This window comes from Osmerus eperlanus, chromosome 14 (genome assembly GCF_963692335.1).
Source record: "Osmerus eperlanus chromosome 14, fOsmEpe2.1, whole genome shotgun sequence".
NCBI lineage: Eukaryota > Metazoa > Chordata > Actinopteri > Osmeriformes > Osmeridae > Osmerus > Osmerus eperlanus.
In genome coordinates, this window is record NC_085031.1 from 10,163,420 (window position 1) to 10,182,482 (window position 19,063).

General features: G+C 42.2%; 2 protein-coding genes across 3 annotated transcripts; one reads left to right on the plus strand and one right to left on the minus strand.

Moving 5' to 3' along the window:
* Positions 1–1,183: 1,183 nt before the first annotated feature.
* suclg1 (succinate-CoA ligase GDP/ADP-forming subunit alph) lies at positions 1,184–12,741 on the minus strand. The gene is made up of 9 exons (XM_062477361.1): positions 12,589–12,741; positions 11,405–11,505; positions 9,744–9,860; positions 9,027–9,239; positions 8,793–8,850; positions 7,696–7,779; positions 6,504–6,655; positions 3,750–3,938; positions 1,184–1,667 (listed from the first exon to the last, which is right to left on the minus strand). Exons 1-9 carry the CDS (start codon positions 12,620–12,622, stop codon positions 1,641–1,643), a joined length of 975 nt encoding a protein of 324 aa, XP_062333345.1. The 5' UTR covers positions 12,623–12,741; the 3' UTR covers positions 1,184–1,640.
* Positions 12,742–13,378: 637 nt separating this feature from the next.
* On the plus strand, positions 13,379–17,493 carry cisd2 (CDGSH iron sulfur domain 2). 2 transcript variants are annotated; one of them, XM_062477399.1, is made up of 3 exons: positions 13,379–13,606; positions 15,312–15,526; positions 16,077–16,200. In XM_062477399.1, the coding sequence occupies exons 1-3, from the start codon at positions 13,504–13,506 to the stop codon at positions 16,152–16,154; spliced, it is 396 nt and encodes a 131-aa protein (XP_062333383.1). In that variant the 5' UTR covers positions 13,379–13,503; the 3' UTR covers positions 16,155–16,200. The 2 variants fall into 2 exon arrangements, with proteins under 2 accessions (XP_062333383.1, XP_062333382.1); XM_062477398.1 differs by lacking the exon at positions 16,077–16,200 and adding an exon at positions 16,723–17,493 and having other exon boundaries at positions 13,389–13,606.
* The last annotated feature ends 1,570 nt before the right edge of the window (positions 17,494–19,063 follow it).

The window sequence follows — 19,063 nt, forward strand, 5'->3', positions numbered from 1 at the left end:
TTAACTGTCTTGAAGAAGTAGAGCTTCTTGCCATTTCCCCACTTCTCTCTCTCTATTCCCTGAACAATTCCAAGCCAGTGGTTCTATTAAAACAATGCTGTCTCATGCAAATTGCATACCGGCGTCAAGCTCATCGGTTTTATCCCATATCCTCACTGCTCCCTCTCCTTAACACACTCAACTGTTTCCCTCTTTTTATTTCTCTCCCTTCCCTCTCATGCTTTTATGAAGATTGTGATAACCATATGTTGCAGGTGGAACCAAGACATGTCTATGAATCAATTCAAAGTTGTCACCCTTTTTAAACTGAAGGCTACAATGCACTCATTGAACATGAAGCGCTCATGAAATAGAAGTGTTTCTCAGAACCACAGACCACCAGGAAGTAGTTTACAAAACACAAACAGGCATTGGCTGGTATGTTGAAGTAATGTTAGTGTCAAATTAGAAACCAAGTTAATTTTCAAGCTGTCTTCTCCACTCTTCAACTTGCGCAGATACATGGTAGGCATTTAGTTATAAGACTGAAGGTCCTGGCACAGCAAGTTCGTCAGGGCTTGATTAGATAGCGCTCATAACGCTTCCCATTAACCGTTTTTTCAAAAGACATTTGATAGAGAAAATAAACGTATGTTCAGATGGTACATGGCATACAGTAAAATCTTTGGACAGGCCTACAGCTTAAGTGGAACACCGGCGAGAACATTTGCGTAGGCCATTAACATACAAACGTGGTCATTATTCATGGAGCAAAAAAGGTTTTTCAGCAGCAACTGAGGAAAGTCCACCCACACCAGTCCACACCCACACTTCTATGGAGCTGAGAGCGTAATCATGTACCTGGGTATGCAAATTATCTTTAAACTCATTGCAATATCTGAACTCCACAATTAGGCCTAGGATTTCAAACCTGCATTAAAATAAGCTTTGACAATGACAGAACTGTGTGGTGTATGATTGATTTTACCTTTAAAAATAATAGGGGTGATAGCCAAAGCTTTTATTTCATTCAGTCCTTAATACATTGAAGCAATTCTAAAACTAGTGCAGACATTGACCCCTTTAACCTTTCACTGAGTTGTGTAAGCTACATAATTAACAAACACACATCACAATGTACTTTCCACTATGCATACATGTTTCTCTGGGGAAGTGGAGGGAAATAAAACAAGAGCACATAGAATTGTTTGAGAAATACTTCTTATTCAGGTAGACAGCCAGTGAGATCAGTCGGTGTTTTACAGTAAGAGTGACAAAGCAGAGAGGCAGGAGCTAGATCACCACGGTTACCATGGCAACCCCTATGCTGCTAGCTGACTAGGGACATAAATGAAACGAAACAAACATCACACCACTGCTACTAAAACGGATGGATGACTGTGTTCTCCAAAAGGCTGGTACTTCCATGTCCAACAAGCTTGTTAAAAAGCTGTTGAGATGGATGACTACCGTTTCTTCTTTTTGTAAAGGTGAGTTCATAGCTGATCTGGAACAAATGTGGGTCTTTGTGTGCCGATGGTTGTTGAACTGCGAAGGGGCACCCTGACGTTTCAGACTGCTCAGCATCATGGTGGGAGGGGCAGAAGGTTGGTGGAAGTGGTTGAGGGGCAGAGGGTTGGTCGCTGTTCTCCTCTCCCATTTTATAACATCTTCCTCTTCTCAAACTCCTGTAGTAAACAATGAAGGGGGGGAGAGAGAGAGACAGAGAGATGGAATATGGTGGGAAGAGAGAAAGGAGGAAGGAGATGGGTGAGAGGGGAAGAGATGGAATAAGGAGAGGCAGTTATGATTTATTCATGGAGAATTCACAAGGCTTGTTTTGATCTTGTGCTACAGATCTGCTGTTAAGGGGAAAAGAGAGGGGGGGGGTAGCACTGAGAGACCTTGACAAGGCATCTTTTCCTTCTTCATATGTATGCATATATGGGTATATGTGTGTTCAAGGGTTTGGGGAAAAGGCAAAATGATAATGGACATTAAAACATGTTTAGTCTTCAAGCAATAATTACAGACCATGGAAGAAACCTGATTTGAATTCTGTCATTCCAGTTATTAAAAATTGGCATTATCTGACCTTGACAAACAGAATAAAGAAGTAGAACTAGTCAAAAAAAAAAAGATTTTTTTTTTTTTTTTTTTTACATTGAAAGTTACTTGGTACAACTCATGAATCAAAGTGCATGTCGGCTGCTGACAAAGCATTATATTGCCATTAAACAAGAAGGTATTTATATATTCAATGGCAAAAACATCTCAACAGGCAGCAGTATGATAGAATATTCTCCCATTTTAACACAAATGATTTTATGCAAATACCATTTACCAGAAATAGTGTGCATGTTGCCTCTCGTAAATCGACCAGCAGATCCCTGGCTGCCTACTGCCACCTAGTGGACAGTTTTTTTTTGCTTTCACAGGGAAGAGAATCTCTGGAGTTCTTCCCTGTTATCTGTTAAATAATGCTGGGTGAAAGTCTCGAGCTGTAGATGAACTGTATCGCTATGCATGGATCAAGGTCTGTCCTTGACTGTGAGTGAGAGGAGTATGTAGCATGTGAAAGAGGTGATAGGAGGAGGAAAAAAGGAGAAATGAAAAGGGCTCGAGCTTGATTGAAAGACAGCTTGATAATATACCCAGGCAGGAAATAGTAAGAGGAAGTGTGTGAGTGTGTGTAGGCAGTGGGTCAGTGTGTCAGTTCTGTAAAACAAGCTGGAGACAAATGAGAAAGGGGGGCTAAAAGGTCTTTAAAGTTTTAGAACAGTCAGGAAGACAAAAGGGAAACATGAGGAGAAGATAGACCATGGGCAGCTGAAGATGCAGGGACGGGTTATTATTGTGGACAGAGACTGAGGGAACAAAGGAGAGAACTGTAACACACATGATGAGACTGCTCAAACGCCTGCACTTACACACACATCAGCTCGTTGGCCCATGTGAGCCCCCAATCCAGCTCCCAGCAGAACACAAAATATGTTTTCTCAGAACCAACACAACGGCATTACTGACCCGCTGAGTCTTAACTCCTGGTCGTTCCTGTGTGTGCAGGTCACTCCGTGGTGAACCCCCCACAGTGCTTTGTTAACTTGCTCTCCTTGTGAGGGGCATTACTCCGATTACACTGACCAATTAGATTAAGACAGATGTATGAACGCAACGGGCGGCTAAATTAACAACCAGGACAAGCGTTTTTCATCATTACGAGCAATGATTATGAATTAAAGTGGGGGAAAACAAACTAGCGGGCTGCAAAGCCTCGCAAACCCATATCGGCATGTGCAGTTCGCTGGTAATGAAAGAGGAAGATGATGAATGGGTGCAATACTCGCTTTCGCTTTTTATACATCTTGTTAAAACTGCTTCTCCTGGTGATAAATTGAAATAAAGAGGCAACAGCGTTAACTTGTCTGTCGTCAACAGGCATGTATTAATTGATCCTTACATTTTTAACACTGTTGCTATTTCTTTATTGCATATTAGGTTCATCCCCAGAATATACAATCCACTAATGAAAAATAATAATAACAAATTTAAGTAACCGGTTTAACTGACTATGGCCAGTGCTTTCCTGGCTGTACCAGGCTTTTTTGCGGTTTGCTCTTCCTATTTTGGTACAGTAAAAACAAGATTTCAATGCTGACTGATACATATGCAAACATTTTGTGAAGAAAACTCCTGGGACAATTGGGAAGGGGACAATGTTAGCCTTGGTTCAACCCCAACCCCACCTCGCAGTTAGGGCAGTGTCTCACCTTGAACATGGTACTCCCCAGCTGAGCAGGGGACATGCTGACCACCACCCCGGCCGACTGTAGGGCCGCTATCTTCTCTTTGGCTCCGCCCTTGCCTCCGGCGATGATTGCGCCTGCGTGGCCCATTCTACGTCCTGGAGGGGCGGTTAGCCCCGCAATGAAGGACACCACAGGCTTGGCGTTAGCTCCCTGGTGAGGCAGCGAGATAGAGGAACAAACAGGGATGGATAGGGACACAAGGGAGAGGGGGAGACAGAGAACATCAGTATGAAAGCAAAACCTCTGTATCTCCAACCATCTGTCCTGAGCACAATGCACCAAATTCACTCAAATCAAAACACCCACCGTGTTCTCACATGACCAACGCCTCTAACAAGTTCCCCCTTCTCCTTCTTTCCCCAGCTTCCATTACTAAAACAAAGGGTCAATCAGCCCATTTAATTGCATGGGTGGATGTGAGTGCTGATAGGGCCCCTGCCATTTTACATCATCTCATTTCTAAAAAGACAATTAGTCATGTTGGCACTGATTAGCTCTGCTCCTGGACACGCAACCTAGCCACTGATGGATGGGTGCATTCAACAGTTGAGATCATTTCCAGTTGGGGAGGAAGCTAATACTTCATCCTCAGGAATAACATTGTGCATGTGTGTGTGTGAGAGAGAGAGAGACGGTGTGTGCCCATGCTTTGGTGGTTGCGAAGCACACTAGCAGACAAGGCTAGGCTGAATAACATGCCTCTTTTCCGGCCAGGATATCAGCTCCCTTCCAACTAAGAGCCAGGGTCTGGCACGTACACAAGATGGCTGCTATTAATTCACACAGGCAGCAACAAGGGATAACTGTTTAAGCTTTGCCAAGCAGTTCATCTGCTAAGACAATAAAAGAACCAAGCCGTTTTTACCTTGGCTAACAATACAGCTGATGAGAGATAGCTCTGATGGACATGCTGTAGAACACACACCTTCACAAATCAAGATAATAGAGGAAATTAAGTTAGAAGGGGAGACTAACTTTATTACTGTCCTCAAACTGACTTTTGCACATGAAGATGGAACTGCTTTGAAAACACATAGAGCTGCCATTGTCCGGCCTGACATTACTGTGTTCAACAGAGCCATAGAGCTTGCTGGCTTCTCTCCTCTCTCTTCTTCAGTAATGAATTTGTACATTGACAAAACACCCCTCTGTGAATCAAGCCTTAAATCTACCTAAACAGTTTAAGGAACAATTATTCAATGAATCCCCTCATCGCAGGGAAGTACTGGTATAAAAGACAAAAGTGGGGAGGGTTACATTAGCATCACCCCCCTTCTAAACCTTTGTCTTTTATTGTTACCAGTGAAGATGTACGACTTTAATTATGAGACAAAAGAAAAAGGCAGAGAAATACTTTCTTCCATCCCATAGCAGTGGGGTTTGTTTTATAAAAAGAGGGGGCGGGGCACTCCAGGGTGATACTTAATTATGTCAGATTAAGACACCAAACTGTGAAACAATTACACTGCACAGTGGGTGTGTATGAATCCTGTGCACGTGTTAACACTTAAAAACCCAGAGGGACACACACAGTGTTCTGCTTCACTGTACTACAACTGAAATGTGTTCCGAGTGAATTACAAGGGTTTGAGAGTAGCAGTAGCATTTGGAGTGATACTGACAATAAATAACCTCAAGGTTCAGACAGGGAAACTGCTTAATTCCTGGAATACATTTGTTTCAAACAATGGGTCGTCCGACATTCTCTAAAATTGAATGTGTAAGTCCTGAACGCTGGAAATCTGACAAAAGAGAACAGGACACTTAACAGGTGGATAATGCTCAGAAAGCTCTTTGCACTTTCACTCAAAATAACAAGTTGTTTCAGGTGAAACAACAATTTAAAGGTTTAACTAAACTGCTGCCTCTGTTGTGTGGTCGCTCTGATGTAAATCGACTTTTCAGAGGAGAGATCCAGCAGCTCTTACACGCTCTGTTGAGCTTTTTCATGCATGTCAGTGTTTCATACCAGTGGTCTCTGCTTGTCAACACTTTTAGATGATTGGGTGAGGGTGTTTGTACGTCAGAGAGGAGTTATTCTCCTGAGACGATAGGTTGAGAGATTTGCATGCATTAGAGCTACTGGGAGCGAATCTAATTCATTTTGCAGCTCCTGAGCACCTCAGATGTGGGGAGAAACACGCCATCCAGTACACACACACACAAAAGTTCACGTAAAAATATTCCCAGATAAACTTTTGCATTGAGCACACGAGTAGTAGGCAGATACAAAGTGTGAGGGTTTGGGGGGGGTGGAGAGAGGGGCCTGGAGGCAATACAACTGTAACCTGCTGGGCAGTGAATGTGAATGACTGTGGAGATGAAAGGAATGAGCCAAACAGTGCTTCACTTTCATCTTTCCGTGATTGGCTGCTCTTCAGCGGACAGGGGGAAGAGAGTGGTTCATCACCAGGGCAGGAAATCAAGAATGACGGATTCAGAGAGGCTGGCTGGGACTTTACAGGGGGTGGGGGGGTTGGTAATGCATCTGAAGTAGAACGTTGACCTTTGCATGCATGTCCAGTGGAGGAGGTGCTGTGTCGTCTGTGGCCCAAGATCACAGGAGTCACATTCATGAGTTGGGATTGGTGCGTGCGTGCGTGTAAATGGTGGGTCTAAGAGTAGGTCATGAGTAGACAGGTGTCTTTGCGTGTGTTTGTGCATGTCTGTGTGCATACTCGTGTGTGTATGTGTACGTGAGGTGTGTTCTCTTACAGAGTTGTGCTGTTTGAGATACTCTGCAGCATTCTCCTCTGCGTTGCCTCCAATCTCCCCAATCAGGATTATGCCCTCTGTCTTGGGGTCCATCAGGAACACCTCCAGGCAGTCGATGAAGTTTGTCCCATTGAAGGGGTCTCCGCCAATACCTGGAGGAACACGGACAGGACATGGATAATACATTTGGAACTTCAAGCATTTCTGATATAACAGCGCATTTTAGACAAACCTGGTACCTCATACTATTAAAAACTGTTTTTGGTATCACCTCCGTTGAGGTTCAAAGCGAGCTGAGGTCAGTGTTTCCCCTACCATTATATTAAGGGTACAACGCCCCCCCCTCCACCCCCCTGGAAGGTCAAGTAAAAAAAAAAATATATATTGTTTTGTTTATATATATATATATATAGCACCCGATCACAAAATAAGTCAGTTAAGGTTACCTTTCCTATAAAACAGGTATATAGCTTGCTCTTTTATTAAACAAACTAATGGGACTTATGTTATTTATCTTATTTACACAACGGCTGTAAACCTAGGGGAAACACATGAAAACACAGACTACCGATTGGTCATAGAGAATTGCGACATGGGACATTCTGCACAAACCCACCATTTCAGCCACGAAAAAATAGCAGAGAATCACAGCAGTCGCAATTATAATTGTTTTTCCCACTGGACTACTAGAAGAAATGACAACCTGCAAAACCACACCATGGTCGATTGAGGAGGTGCAGAAGTTCCTGTTTGGTTTCCGCCAAAAGGATCCAGCAATATTGGTATGAGTGACGTTTAAGACGACAGACAGCTGACTGCTGGCATAACATGGTTGCCTTTATGGATGAAACGCTGGCTAACTAACAGAAATACAATATAAATGGATACTTTATTTCAGGACAGGTCAATTAAATTTGTTACATGAATTAATGCGTTAACAGATGCAAAAACTCTGTTTGCCGGCACATTGCAAATGTGTACAATCAACTAACCTAACTAATCTATCTATAGTTCCAGGAATCTGTGCTGGTGTTGTCTCTGACATCTTCATCACCGACAGCATCTCAGGCACTTTGCAATAGTATGTATAATATACTAATAATACTTGAATCTGCATGAAAGATTACAGTAGCCATTTGTTAATAATGTTATGTGATTCATGTTAATAATGTGTGTTAAATGTGATACGTACCAATACAGAGTGACTGTCCCAGGCCCACTTGTGTAGTTTGGTGGACAGCTTCATATGTGAGAGTTCCTGACCTGGACACAATGCCTGATAAGAGGAGGACAATTAAATTCAGATTCAAATATTAGAAAAAGAAAGGTGGAAAGGGAGGTTTGAATAAAGGAAAGAAATAAGGAAGGACATTAGGAAGAAAGGGAGGGAGGGAAGAAAAGAAGGAGCGAAGGGAAAAAAGCAAAGACGAAAGGAGTTTCGGAAACGCGGCTGTGACAGGGTCCAACTGTCCTCAGTGAGGCAGCAAGCAGGGATGACTATATAGCATGGCTTTAAACAGTCTGTCACTCATCATGGACACACAGTGGCTGTGCTCATCATGGACACACAGTGGCTGTGCTCATCATGGACACACACTGGCTGTGCTCATCATGGACACACAGTGGCTGTGCTCATCATGGACACACAGTGGCTGTGCTCATCATGGACACACACTGGCTGTGCTCATCATGGACACACAGTGGCTGTGCTCATCATGGACACACACTGGCTGTGCTCATCATGGACACACACTGGCTGTGCTCATCATGGACACACAGTGGCTGTGCTCATCATGGACACACAGTGGCTGTGCTCATCATGGACACACAGTGGCTGTGCTCATCATGGACACACAGTGGCTGTGCTCATCATGGACACACAGTGGCTGTGCTCATCATGGACACACGGTGGCTGTGCTCATCATGGACACACAGTGGCTGTGCTCATCATGGACACACAGTGGCTGTGCTCATCATGGACACACGCTGGCTGTGCTCATCATGGACACACACTAGCTGACTCAACAGACTCAAACGTGGACAATTGTTGGCTTCACACTAAAACCAAGTTACCTCAACAATCCTGACTTGGCTAACACGGCTAAGTATTAAATTATTTGGGTTGTATTTAACTACTAGATCAGATACTCATGACTTGAAGATACGTTTTATTTAGTCATTACGAGCAATACATAAACAAACTTGAACTTTCTATTAGGCACAGAGAAAGTACAAAGCACTCTGATCCAATGCAGTTTCATGGGTCTTGAACAGTGGAGAAAATCTTACCAATTCTTCCTTTCTTGTGAATGTGGCCAGGCATGATCCCAATCTTACATTCTCCAGGCTGAAAACATTAAAACAAGGAATGTATCGACCAATATTAAAGAGTGCCTGCATACTTGCGTTGCATCTCTTCATGTGGTTCCAGTGTGTCTGTTATACGAGTGCATCAGTGTGTCTGTGACTGTCTATGAGTGAGTGTCCGTGCGAGTGACTGAGCGAACGTGTCCACAAGCTTACATTGATGACTCCAGGGCAGTTGGGTCCTATGAGGCGGGTGATGCCCTGACGCAGGAGCTTGTGTTTGACCCGCACCATGTCCTGCTGGGGGATGCCCTCTGTGATGCACACTACCAGAGGCATCTCAGCGTCCACCGCCTCAATGATGGCCGCAGCCGCGAACGGAGGGGGCACATAGATCACTGTCGCATGTGCCCCCGTGCCCTCTCTGGCCTACGACACATACAAGAGCAAAAAAAAAAATCACAAGCTGAACTACAAAGAACATCTTCTTATTCAAACAGAAGCAACAATCGTAATGTCAAAAGCACTTCTGTATGATATTTGCTAATTGGCCTAATCTTTCAAACATTACAAGTGTTTAGGAAGGCATTTTAGAAGGTTCAGGATTGGGTTATGCAGCTCACAAATTATCTTTCTTCCACAGCCTTTCAGGGGCTAATAATCTATGATAGGCATGAATAAATGCCTTAGGCATTGTGTGTCCATGATGAGCACAGCCACTGTGTGTGGGGAGTCAGGTGGCTGAGCGGTGAGGGAATCGGGCTAGTAATCCGAAGGTTGCCAGTTCGATTCCTGGTCATGCCAACTGACGTTGTGTCCTTGGGCAAGGCACTTCACCCTACTTGCCTCGGGGGAATGTCCCTGTACTTACTGTAAGTCGCTCTGGATAAGAGCGTCTGCTAAATGAGCCAACAACAGTTATTATTTACGCACCTCTTTGACTGAGTTGAACACCGGCAGGCCCAGGTGAGTCTTGCCTCCCTTGCCTGGGGACACCCCTCCTACTAGCTTGGAGCCATAGTCCAGAGACTGCTGACTGTGAAATGTCCCCTAGAGGAAAACACATAGAGGACACTGGTCAGTCACAGTATGTGTGTGTGTGGCATTGCTCACATACTCCTGAGCAGGCTGAGCAGTTAGGGAATCGGGCTATTAATCAGAAGGTTGCCGGTTCGATTCCCCGGCCGTGCAAAATGATGTGTGTCCTTGGGCAAGGCACTTCACCCTACTTGCCTCGGGGGAATGTCCCTGTAATTAATGAAAGTCGCTCTGGATAAGAGTGTCTGCTAAATGTAAATGTAAAAAAATACAAAATTGACGTTTAAATGTCTACATGGAAACAGGTCAGCAAACATTTTTTTTTTACCTGGCAAGAAATACGTTAATTATTCTGATTTTGTACAACAACAAACATGACACCAGAGGACGAGGTATTTTCAATGCATGTACGACATAAAAAGTGGCAACAGCACCAACTTCTCCAAAATTAACCGCTATACAAAAGCTATATAAAAGGCTACCAGTCTATTCAAATCAGTACACTAAATGCATTTTCAACCCCCTGCACCAGCCCCTTTAGTTAATTACTGAGCATGTTAAAACACTGCAGCTTAGGGGCATAGGGAACAACTTCAGTACAAGTCCAAATCAATGACCCTAATGTCAAATCAATCATTACCAGTGGTTAACAGAGAAGAGGAACACTGAGTCAGCATTTTCCCCCTTATTTCAGATATCTCTTAATTTCTTCTCTTTTGCCAGCTTTACCAGCTTTCTGCTCATTCTATTTTTTTTAATCTCCCTCCTGAATGCAATGTGCTTTGCTAACATTGCTTTTTTTCATTCCCCAGGGCCCTCTCATAGCTAATGACAGAGACTATGATATTAAAGTATGATCTGCTTATCTAGACAGAAAGGAAAGTCAATGTGTGGCATTGACACTAGAGTCATCCCTCTTCTCTTTCTAATCATCACAAGTGTTCATTAGAACTGTATTTAATAACCTTTAATTATGTGGAAGAGTCGTTGGAGAGAAAAGGGCGCTGGCGAGAATAAAAGAGGATGGAGGGGGAGGGAAGACTTATGGTATAAATCTCTGAAGGTGAAAGGTGTACGCTTGTTGGATATGATTGACACTTTTTTCTCTCTCTCTCCGCCTGGATAGGGTTCAAATACAATTATTGAGGTCATTCATTCTAATCTAAAACTGTATCGTCAAAATGAGCTACAACCAGGCTGACTGGAGAGAGACTGCTTCTGTGTGTGTGTCAGGCATAGAATATTTTAGATGTCAAGGGATATGTAATAAATACATGGGATATCGGACAAATGTTTATGTCAAACAGTTATTTAGGTGGAGTTCACATGTGATATGGGATTAATACATATGATACATGTGGGACCCATGTTCAGACACCCATCCTAAAAACATATTGGTACATTTGAAATCATTTCTGTATGGATTTTTATTTTGTTATGGCTTTTGGGTCCAGATCATATTAAGCTGTTAGTGACTTCAGTGGCCTGTGAAAGTGAGAACAAGGTCTGTTGTGGTGAAGCTGGAAGTGTTTGATAGGGCTGCTGTGTAAACAGACCTGTTTCCCTGTGAAGCCCTGGCAGATGACCTTAGTGTTCTTGTCAATGTAGAGGTGCTTCCTTGAGGCAGTGTAGCAGTGTCTCACCCCATTCTGCTGCACTGTAGGACCAGAGACAGACACAGGGGGAACAATGTTAAGTCAAATGATTAGAAGGAAGAAAGCAGACTGTGCATGTTCCCTGCTGCATTCAAAACAACAATTTAAAAACAAACATTGAATAATCCCTGCATTCAATGCCTTCTGTTAACTAATCTACATTCGTAATATGAAGAAAATATTAATACTTTTTACTAGTCGGAATGAAGCATTGTAATGTAAATTAATTCATCCTGTCAAATGAGAATCTGTCTATGCCTCATCGGAGAGAATAATTGAAAGCAGAAGGCTATAATGCTGAATAAATGATGACCACCAAGGATTGGCTGCACAGTTGCATAACTATGGAAATAACTACAATCGTGCACACTGTATCATATAACTCAGAATAGGTCGCAGATATGTGAAGCAGATTGCATGATAGGACTTTGGACACAAGTTATGTTGATTGTTAGCTACTTTACAAAGCAAGTGCAAGCCTGAGTTGACACACTGGTGTCTTCCTACTGACAGAGGCAGCTGGTCTGTATGTTAAGTCTGAACACATTCTGTATAAAGGAGGCTAGCTATTTGTGGTGGGTGGATATTGCAGACTAGTAACGCAGTGAGTATGGGGCTAATGAATGTTACATCTAGTAGATAAGGTGCTAGCAAGCATTGTGTTTGATGCCCAAAAATACTATATTTGAGCAATTAACTGCATTAAAATAGCTAACTAGCGTCAGTCTGTAAAACCTCACCAGACAACAACTTGACAATACCTGACAGCTGGTCTGTTAAAAGGTAACCGAACCTGGCCAAATTATGTAGAATACATGCAGTCCACATTTAGAACCAGAGTAAACTAATGCTTAGTTGGAGGACACACGGGGTCAAGGTTCAGCAATGGCCATTGATGAGCTACAGCAGCAAGCTAGTACTGCTAACCAGGTCGATGGAAGCTGGACGCACGGGCGATGTTTCTGCCTCCCTTGGCAAATGAAGTGAAGACATACATTGGGTTCTGAACATGAGCGCATGGCTGAGACCTGTGTAGCAGGCAAATAATTATCGTGGTAATAAAAAGAAACAATCGGAATACTTACAGAGCAGACGGGCAAACAATCTACTATGCGACATCTTCGGTCATTCACCAATGACACGGGAGGCTTGAGGACCTACACGTCAAAGGCAGGAGTTAACTCTAAATATGCCTGACGTTTCTAAATATATTGGATTGAATTGACAAATTAAATAAGCAACTACCCCATGTACACTTTTAGATAATGAGATGCTAATAACTCAATACAATATAAGTTAATTATTTAGCAATCAATGAGTTTTACATTCTGTCAGGCAACTATCAAGGCTAACAATAAACCGCAGTGAATGCTGGATATTGTCGTAAAGTCCAGAAATATTCACAGCAGTGAATCTTCTCCCCAAAGGAGGGCGCAATATACCCACAATATGTTCCAAGTTTGAAAAATGAATCCAGTTTACGTGTGACTGCAGCGAGGGGATGTTCGTGTGGACATTATTTACTTTTATTATTTACAAGTTACTGTGTTGTAACTTATTTATTAGTTTATGTTTAACGTATTCCCTTGTCCTTGTGCATTATTGTGAGTTCTTCATCCTTGTCAAATGAATAATTAAATCAAATACATTACGCTCCATTTCTTTTGTACTTCCTATCACTCAAACCATATATGGAAAAATAAGCCATTGTAGTCTATTTTTTTTGGTCATCATGCTGTTAAGTTTCCCTCGTGATATTTTTTTTTATCTGACCCTGAAAAACTGTCCAATCATTTGACACCAACTCTCCACACTTTCATTGGGTAGCTGTTGTTGCGTTAGCTTCCGTAAATGCGGCCATTCACTATCAAGTCTACGCTCAGTTATTTAAGTTTTGGCATGAAGCGATAGTACGCACCGGCTACGAGAAACAGTGCAATGACGTAAGCGTACCTCAGGAAATATCGAACAAATAATACCAACCTATCGATCCATTCAAGATGGTGTTAGAAACTATTTCGCGAATCATAAAAACGCAGCTTCCAGCCTATCTCAAAAAGCTTCCCCTCCCGGAGACGATCGGTGGATTTGCAAGACTAACAGGTAAACTACAACGTTGCAATTGTAGAATTATAGCCATGCATTGCTTAGGTCTAGCTAATGTGGCTAGATTTACGAGCTAACTTTGGGAACATTGAAGAATAAGTTGTACACTATAAATACCAAAGGATAGTCACGTACAGAAATTCCATTTACGTTTCACTTGACATTGATGGTATAACACAATGTGGACATCAGAACACATGACAAAGATTTGAAGAGAGGAAAACTTGGAGAATGTTGTATGATGCCAATGTATTATCATAATCACAGGAGTTTGGTTGAATACGAGTGCTCTCTGGTATCTCTTAAATGACCATAAAATAATTAGCTTATGTAAATAAAATAGCTTATGTTTGCCAAAAACACTTTCTGCAAGCGACTTCTTCTGAAACTGAAGGATTCATATATCTATGTGTCTATTCCAATATGTAATGATAGTATTCAATGACACAAATCTGTGTTCTAGAAAGAGTGGTCTGGAGTCGCAGAGGTCCGATAATATCAGCTTTAATGCAGCAGTTGGAAATCAACTAAGTACAGAGCTCTGGAGTTGTCCAAGTTTCCCTACCCGCAACAGAGTTTGGGCTGGTTCACGAAGTCCAACTGGCTATCTGTCCCTCCCCAGCATATATTTATACAGTGCAAATGAAACACAAGTATTGAAAAAGGGTTGAGCTTGTTCTCTCGTGCATCAGGGAGTTGTTCTTGCCTACGCGTCCCACCTGCTCGGGTGCCGTCTCCACCCAGTTTCAAGGTTGTTTCTGAAAATGAAGAGATAGAGACACAAAGAACAGCCTGCTTCCCACACTCAGTGTGAGACCCAATGTTTAAGCCTGAGCACACTTCTAAGTTCATACCTTTAATAAGCACAATGCATAACTTTAATAAGCACACTATATTCTTTAAAACATAACAATAACAACAACTCTGCATTGAAAGTGAAGAAAATATCAGGGGTTGATATTTAGTGGGTTTTATGTGCAGTCTCTTCTAAGGAAACTTGGCAAGAGGTCGATATCTAAATGCTAATATGTCATTTATGTGCTTGTACATATTTCAAGTGAATAAACATGAATACATATAAATAAGCCAAACCCTTAGTTCATCGTTTGGAAAAATTCAAGAAACCATGTCCAGTTTGACCTTTAAGGCTAACTTGCTCAAATAGTGAGTGTCCGACAGGGCCTATTAATAGTCCAAAATGCTGAGCTAGGCTGACATGCCTGTGTAGGACATAACATACATGAAACATACATTGCCGAACTGGAAGAAGAGTGGGTGGCAAATATGTTGGGTTCTCCTGCAGCAAGCTAAGGAATGTACACCTTCTCCCAAACACTTCAATTAGGCTATCGGTCTTGATGTAATTGGCCCATCCTTATTAGTGAGCTGATCCAAGTTCAGAGCTGACATTGGATGACTCAGCAAGCAGCCCAGTTTAGGCTTCCTCTTGCAGTCATGACGCTAACTGTTCTTGTTGACTACGGGGGGAAAAAGTACCTTCTCTTTGTCAAGAGAAGGAGGAATTAAAACACACATGAACAGTTGTAAATACTAAGGCTTTACATGTGATGCTCGGGGTAGGATCTTTACTTATATCCCTGCAGATAAATCTGATTTACTTGAACCCCTTGGCAAACTTGTTTAGTAATGTTTTGACAGGAATGTATTCTCACAATTATGTGCGTGTGTGAATCCCTCCCAGTCTCAGAGTGGCTCCGGTTGCTGCCCCTCTTGGGCATCCTGGCTCTGCTAGGATATCTGACCATCCGGCCCTTCCTGCCTAAGAAGAAGAAGCAGAGAGACAGCCTGATCAACCTGAAGATCCAGAAAGAAAATCCCAAAGTTGTCAACGAGATTGATATTGAGGACCTGAAGAGCACCAACGTCTGTTACTGCCGTTGCTGGCGCTCCAAAACGGTCAGTAATGAAACAATACAGACATTGCATTGGGCACGACCATGCTTCCTCTAATGGGTTGCAGAGCCGCCTAACTAGAAGTACTGAGCAGCGATTAGTGGGGGGAGGACTGCAGAGTCCGCTGTCCCGTACGCACACCTGATTCAAATGAATGGTCGTTAGCAGGCTTCTGCATAACTAGATAACAACCCATTAATTTGAATCAGGTGTATTGGAGCAGGGAAACATCTAAAACATATGGGACAGCGGACCCCGAGGACCAGGATTGAACAACCCTGTTGTACGACTTCAACAAAAAAGTTGATTAAAAAGTGCATTGAAAAGACTGCAGGAAAGTGGATGAACCCACAACAAATATCATCAGAGATCTCAAAGCATTTTATTCTGTTAACGCTAGTCTAAATATTCTAAACTATCTTCCCCAATATTTTTTCTGTTCTCGAACGTGGCTCACACTAAACAGCTTTTTCATAGAATCACTTTTGTTGAAAACCAATTTGTTTAAAACAAATTCAAAATTAAACAAATTCATTTTTTTTGCCTACGTCAGAGACAGCATAGACCTATCATTAAGCCAGGAGTCACTCGCACAAACCCGGATGAGTCGGAAGTTCCAACATGGCACTGAGCAAGTCTTGGGTTTGTGAGCTTCAATGCACCAATGAGCACTTGCCATAGAACTAACAATACACTATCTTTAACCCTTGTGTTATCTTCGGGTCATTCTGACCCATCAGTCATTGTGACCCACCGTCGTATTGCGACAAATTTACCGCATACAAAGACAAAGTGAAGCATTTTCTTTTAACAGCTAGGCTGTCTCAGACCCCCCACATTGCAAAGGTTAAAAGAAAATTATTTTAATTTGTTTTTGTATTGGGTAAAATTGGGTAAACACAACGATGGTTCGTTATGAACCTTTGGGTCATGTGACCCGAAGGCAGCACGAGGGTTAAATAGCTTTTAGGCTTGGTCTACTTAATTGTAGGTCTATGGATACTACCCCAGTTTATTTGCAGTTCCCAAATTTCAGCCACTTTAGTTTTAAGGGCATACAGTAGCCCCACCAGTGTTAGAATCAAACTGTTGTTGTTATCCTTGTTTTTCTTCTGTACTTTTTATATATTGCTTTAGATAAGTGTGATGAATAAAATCTCAAATGGTCATCTAATATTAAGTGTTGTTTCCTGTTTCAGTTCCCTGTTTGTGATAAATCACACATAAAACACAATGAGTTGACGGGAGACAATGTGGGCCCTCTCATACTGAAGAAGAAGATTCTATAATGAACCATCAACACCCACTGTGGAGGCATCTGCCACCTCCCTGTCTTCTTAAACTATAGTTGCATTTTTTTCTCTTTTAAGTTTGTATGTTATTTCTATACTTAAAATGTTTGTTTTTGTCATCATTTTGCATTCTGTCAATTCTTCACACTCATGACAATTTTGCCTATTGATGCTGAAAACTGTTATATAATAATTACTTTCTCACCTTCCTTCCAGATTGAATTACCTTAATTTAGCAACAATGTGCCATAACTGAGATTGGTTTTACACTCCTTCTGATATGGACTGTCAAATTCTCTTAGCTAACCTGCGAAGCATTGCTCAGTTCTAGATTATTTGGGACCACTTTGAGGGAAACTTGAATCTCTTCCTACAACTGTCATTCACAAGGACAGTATCATTTTGTATGACATCACCAAAAGACAACTTTGTTTAACTTGCCTCAGAACTACTGTAAACTTGTTAAGTGTTGAACCTGCCTACACACTTGTGAACTATTTTATAAATTATTGTATGTATGGGACATAACACCTACCTTGCAACGTAATTTGTGTTAACGTTAATCAATGCCTTAATTTTGTGTTGGTCTTTTTTGTGTACTTCAAACTCGATTTGTACCATTACAGAGTAAATTTAGGTAGAATTCTATTGCTGGGACAAATCAAATCAAATTTATTTGTATAGCCCTTTTTACACGCAAGCATGTCACAGAGGGCTTCACATATGCCCATAGAACTGCCCCTCAACCAACCTAAACCCTCAAGGAAGACAAGGAAAAACTCCCAAAAAACTCTCAACAGGAGAAAAAAAATGGAAGAAACCTTGGGAGGAGCAATTCAGAGAGGGATCCCCTCCTCCAGAGACGGTTGGTGGGAGAGAGGAGCAGAAAACAGGCTAAACATAGTCATCCAGTGTCGATGGGTTTTTAAAACACCAAAATCCATTATTCAACTTTATAGATGTAGGACAGGACCGGGAGACTCGCGACCAGGTCCAGCGTTGGCTGACCGACGACCAGGCAGTTGCTGACAACTCAAACCCCCCACACCACAAGGGATGTGTGTGGGGGGGACAGAGAGAGGAGAGCAGGGATTAGAGAATGCCAGGAGCAGCTAACAGTTACAGTCATAATAGAATGAGATCCCCACCGGTCAAGTGTGGACTGGTGCAGCAATTTAACAGAGCAAAAAAGGGGAATTTGATGCAACCCCACACACCAAGACAGCGACAGCCCCCCTCATTTGGAACATGAAATCTGTTCCAGGGGAAGAGAACTCTAAAATAAGTTATACTTAAAGAATAAGGATGGAAACAACCCGTCCCCCGTTGCCTCCAACTAGTAACATACTTACCTTTAACAGTCGTAGAATTGACTAAACAATAACGTTTTTAACCTCATTTTAAACGTCGAAACAGTATCAGACTCCCTAATTGAGACGGGTAGTTTATTCCAGAGAAGAGGCCCTCTATATGAGAACGCCCTACCTCCAGCTGTTTTTTTCTTAATTTTGGGAACCACCAGATAGCCGGCGTCTTGAGATCTAAGTGTCCTTGCGGGGCAATAGGGTGCAAGGAGACCGGAGAGGTACAGTGGTGCCAATCCATGCAGAGATTTGTAGGTTAGTAGTAGAACTTTGAAGTCAGCTCTGGCTTGGATAGGGAGCCAGTGTAGAGAGACAAGAGTAGATGTTATGTGATCAAACTTTCTTGTTCTGGTCAATAGTCTAGCAGCAGCATTTTGCACCCGCTGTAAATTTTTTAGGTGGGTAATTGGGAGGCCAGAGAACAACACATTGCAATAGTCCAATCGGGACGTAACAAATGCATGTATTAGTTTTTCGGCATCATCCTTTGAGAGAAATTTTCGTATTTTGGCAATATTACGTAGATGGAAAAATGCAGTTCTAGTCATTTGCTTAATATGGTACTCAAACGAAAGGTCTGGGTCCATTGTGACTCCTAAATTTTTTACTAGCTGGCTTTGAGAGACTTTGACGCCGTCTAGGTCTAAGGTCAGATTGGAAAAATTATTTCTATATTTTTTAGGACCGAAAATTTGAACCTCGGTTTTATCCGAATTTAGAAGAAGGAAATTTGCAGTCATCCAAGCTCTCAACCTAGAAACACATTTTTCCATAGCATGTGGAAATTCTCCAGACTTTATAGACATATATAGCTGAGTATCATCTGCATAACAGTGAACATTTACCCCAGAGCTTCTAATTAGGTTTCCTAAAGGCAGCATATA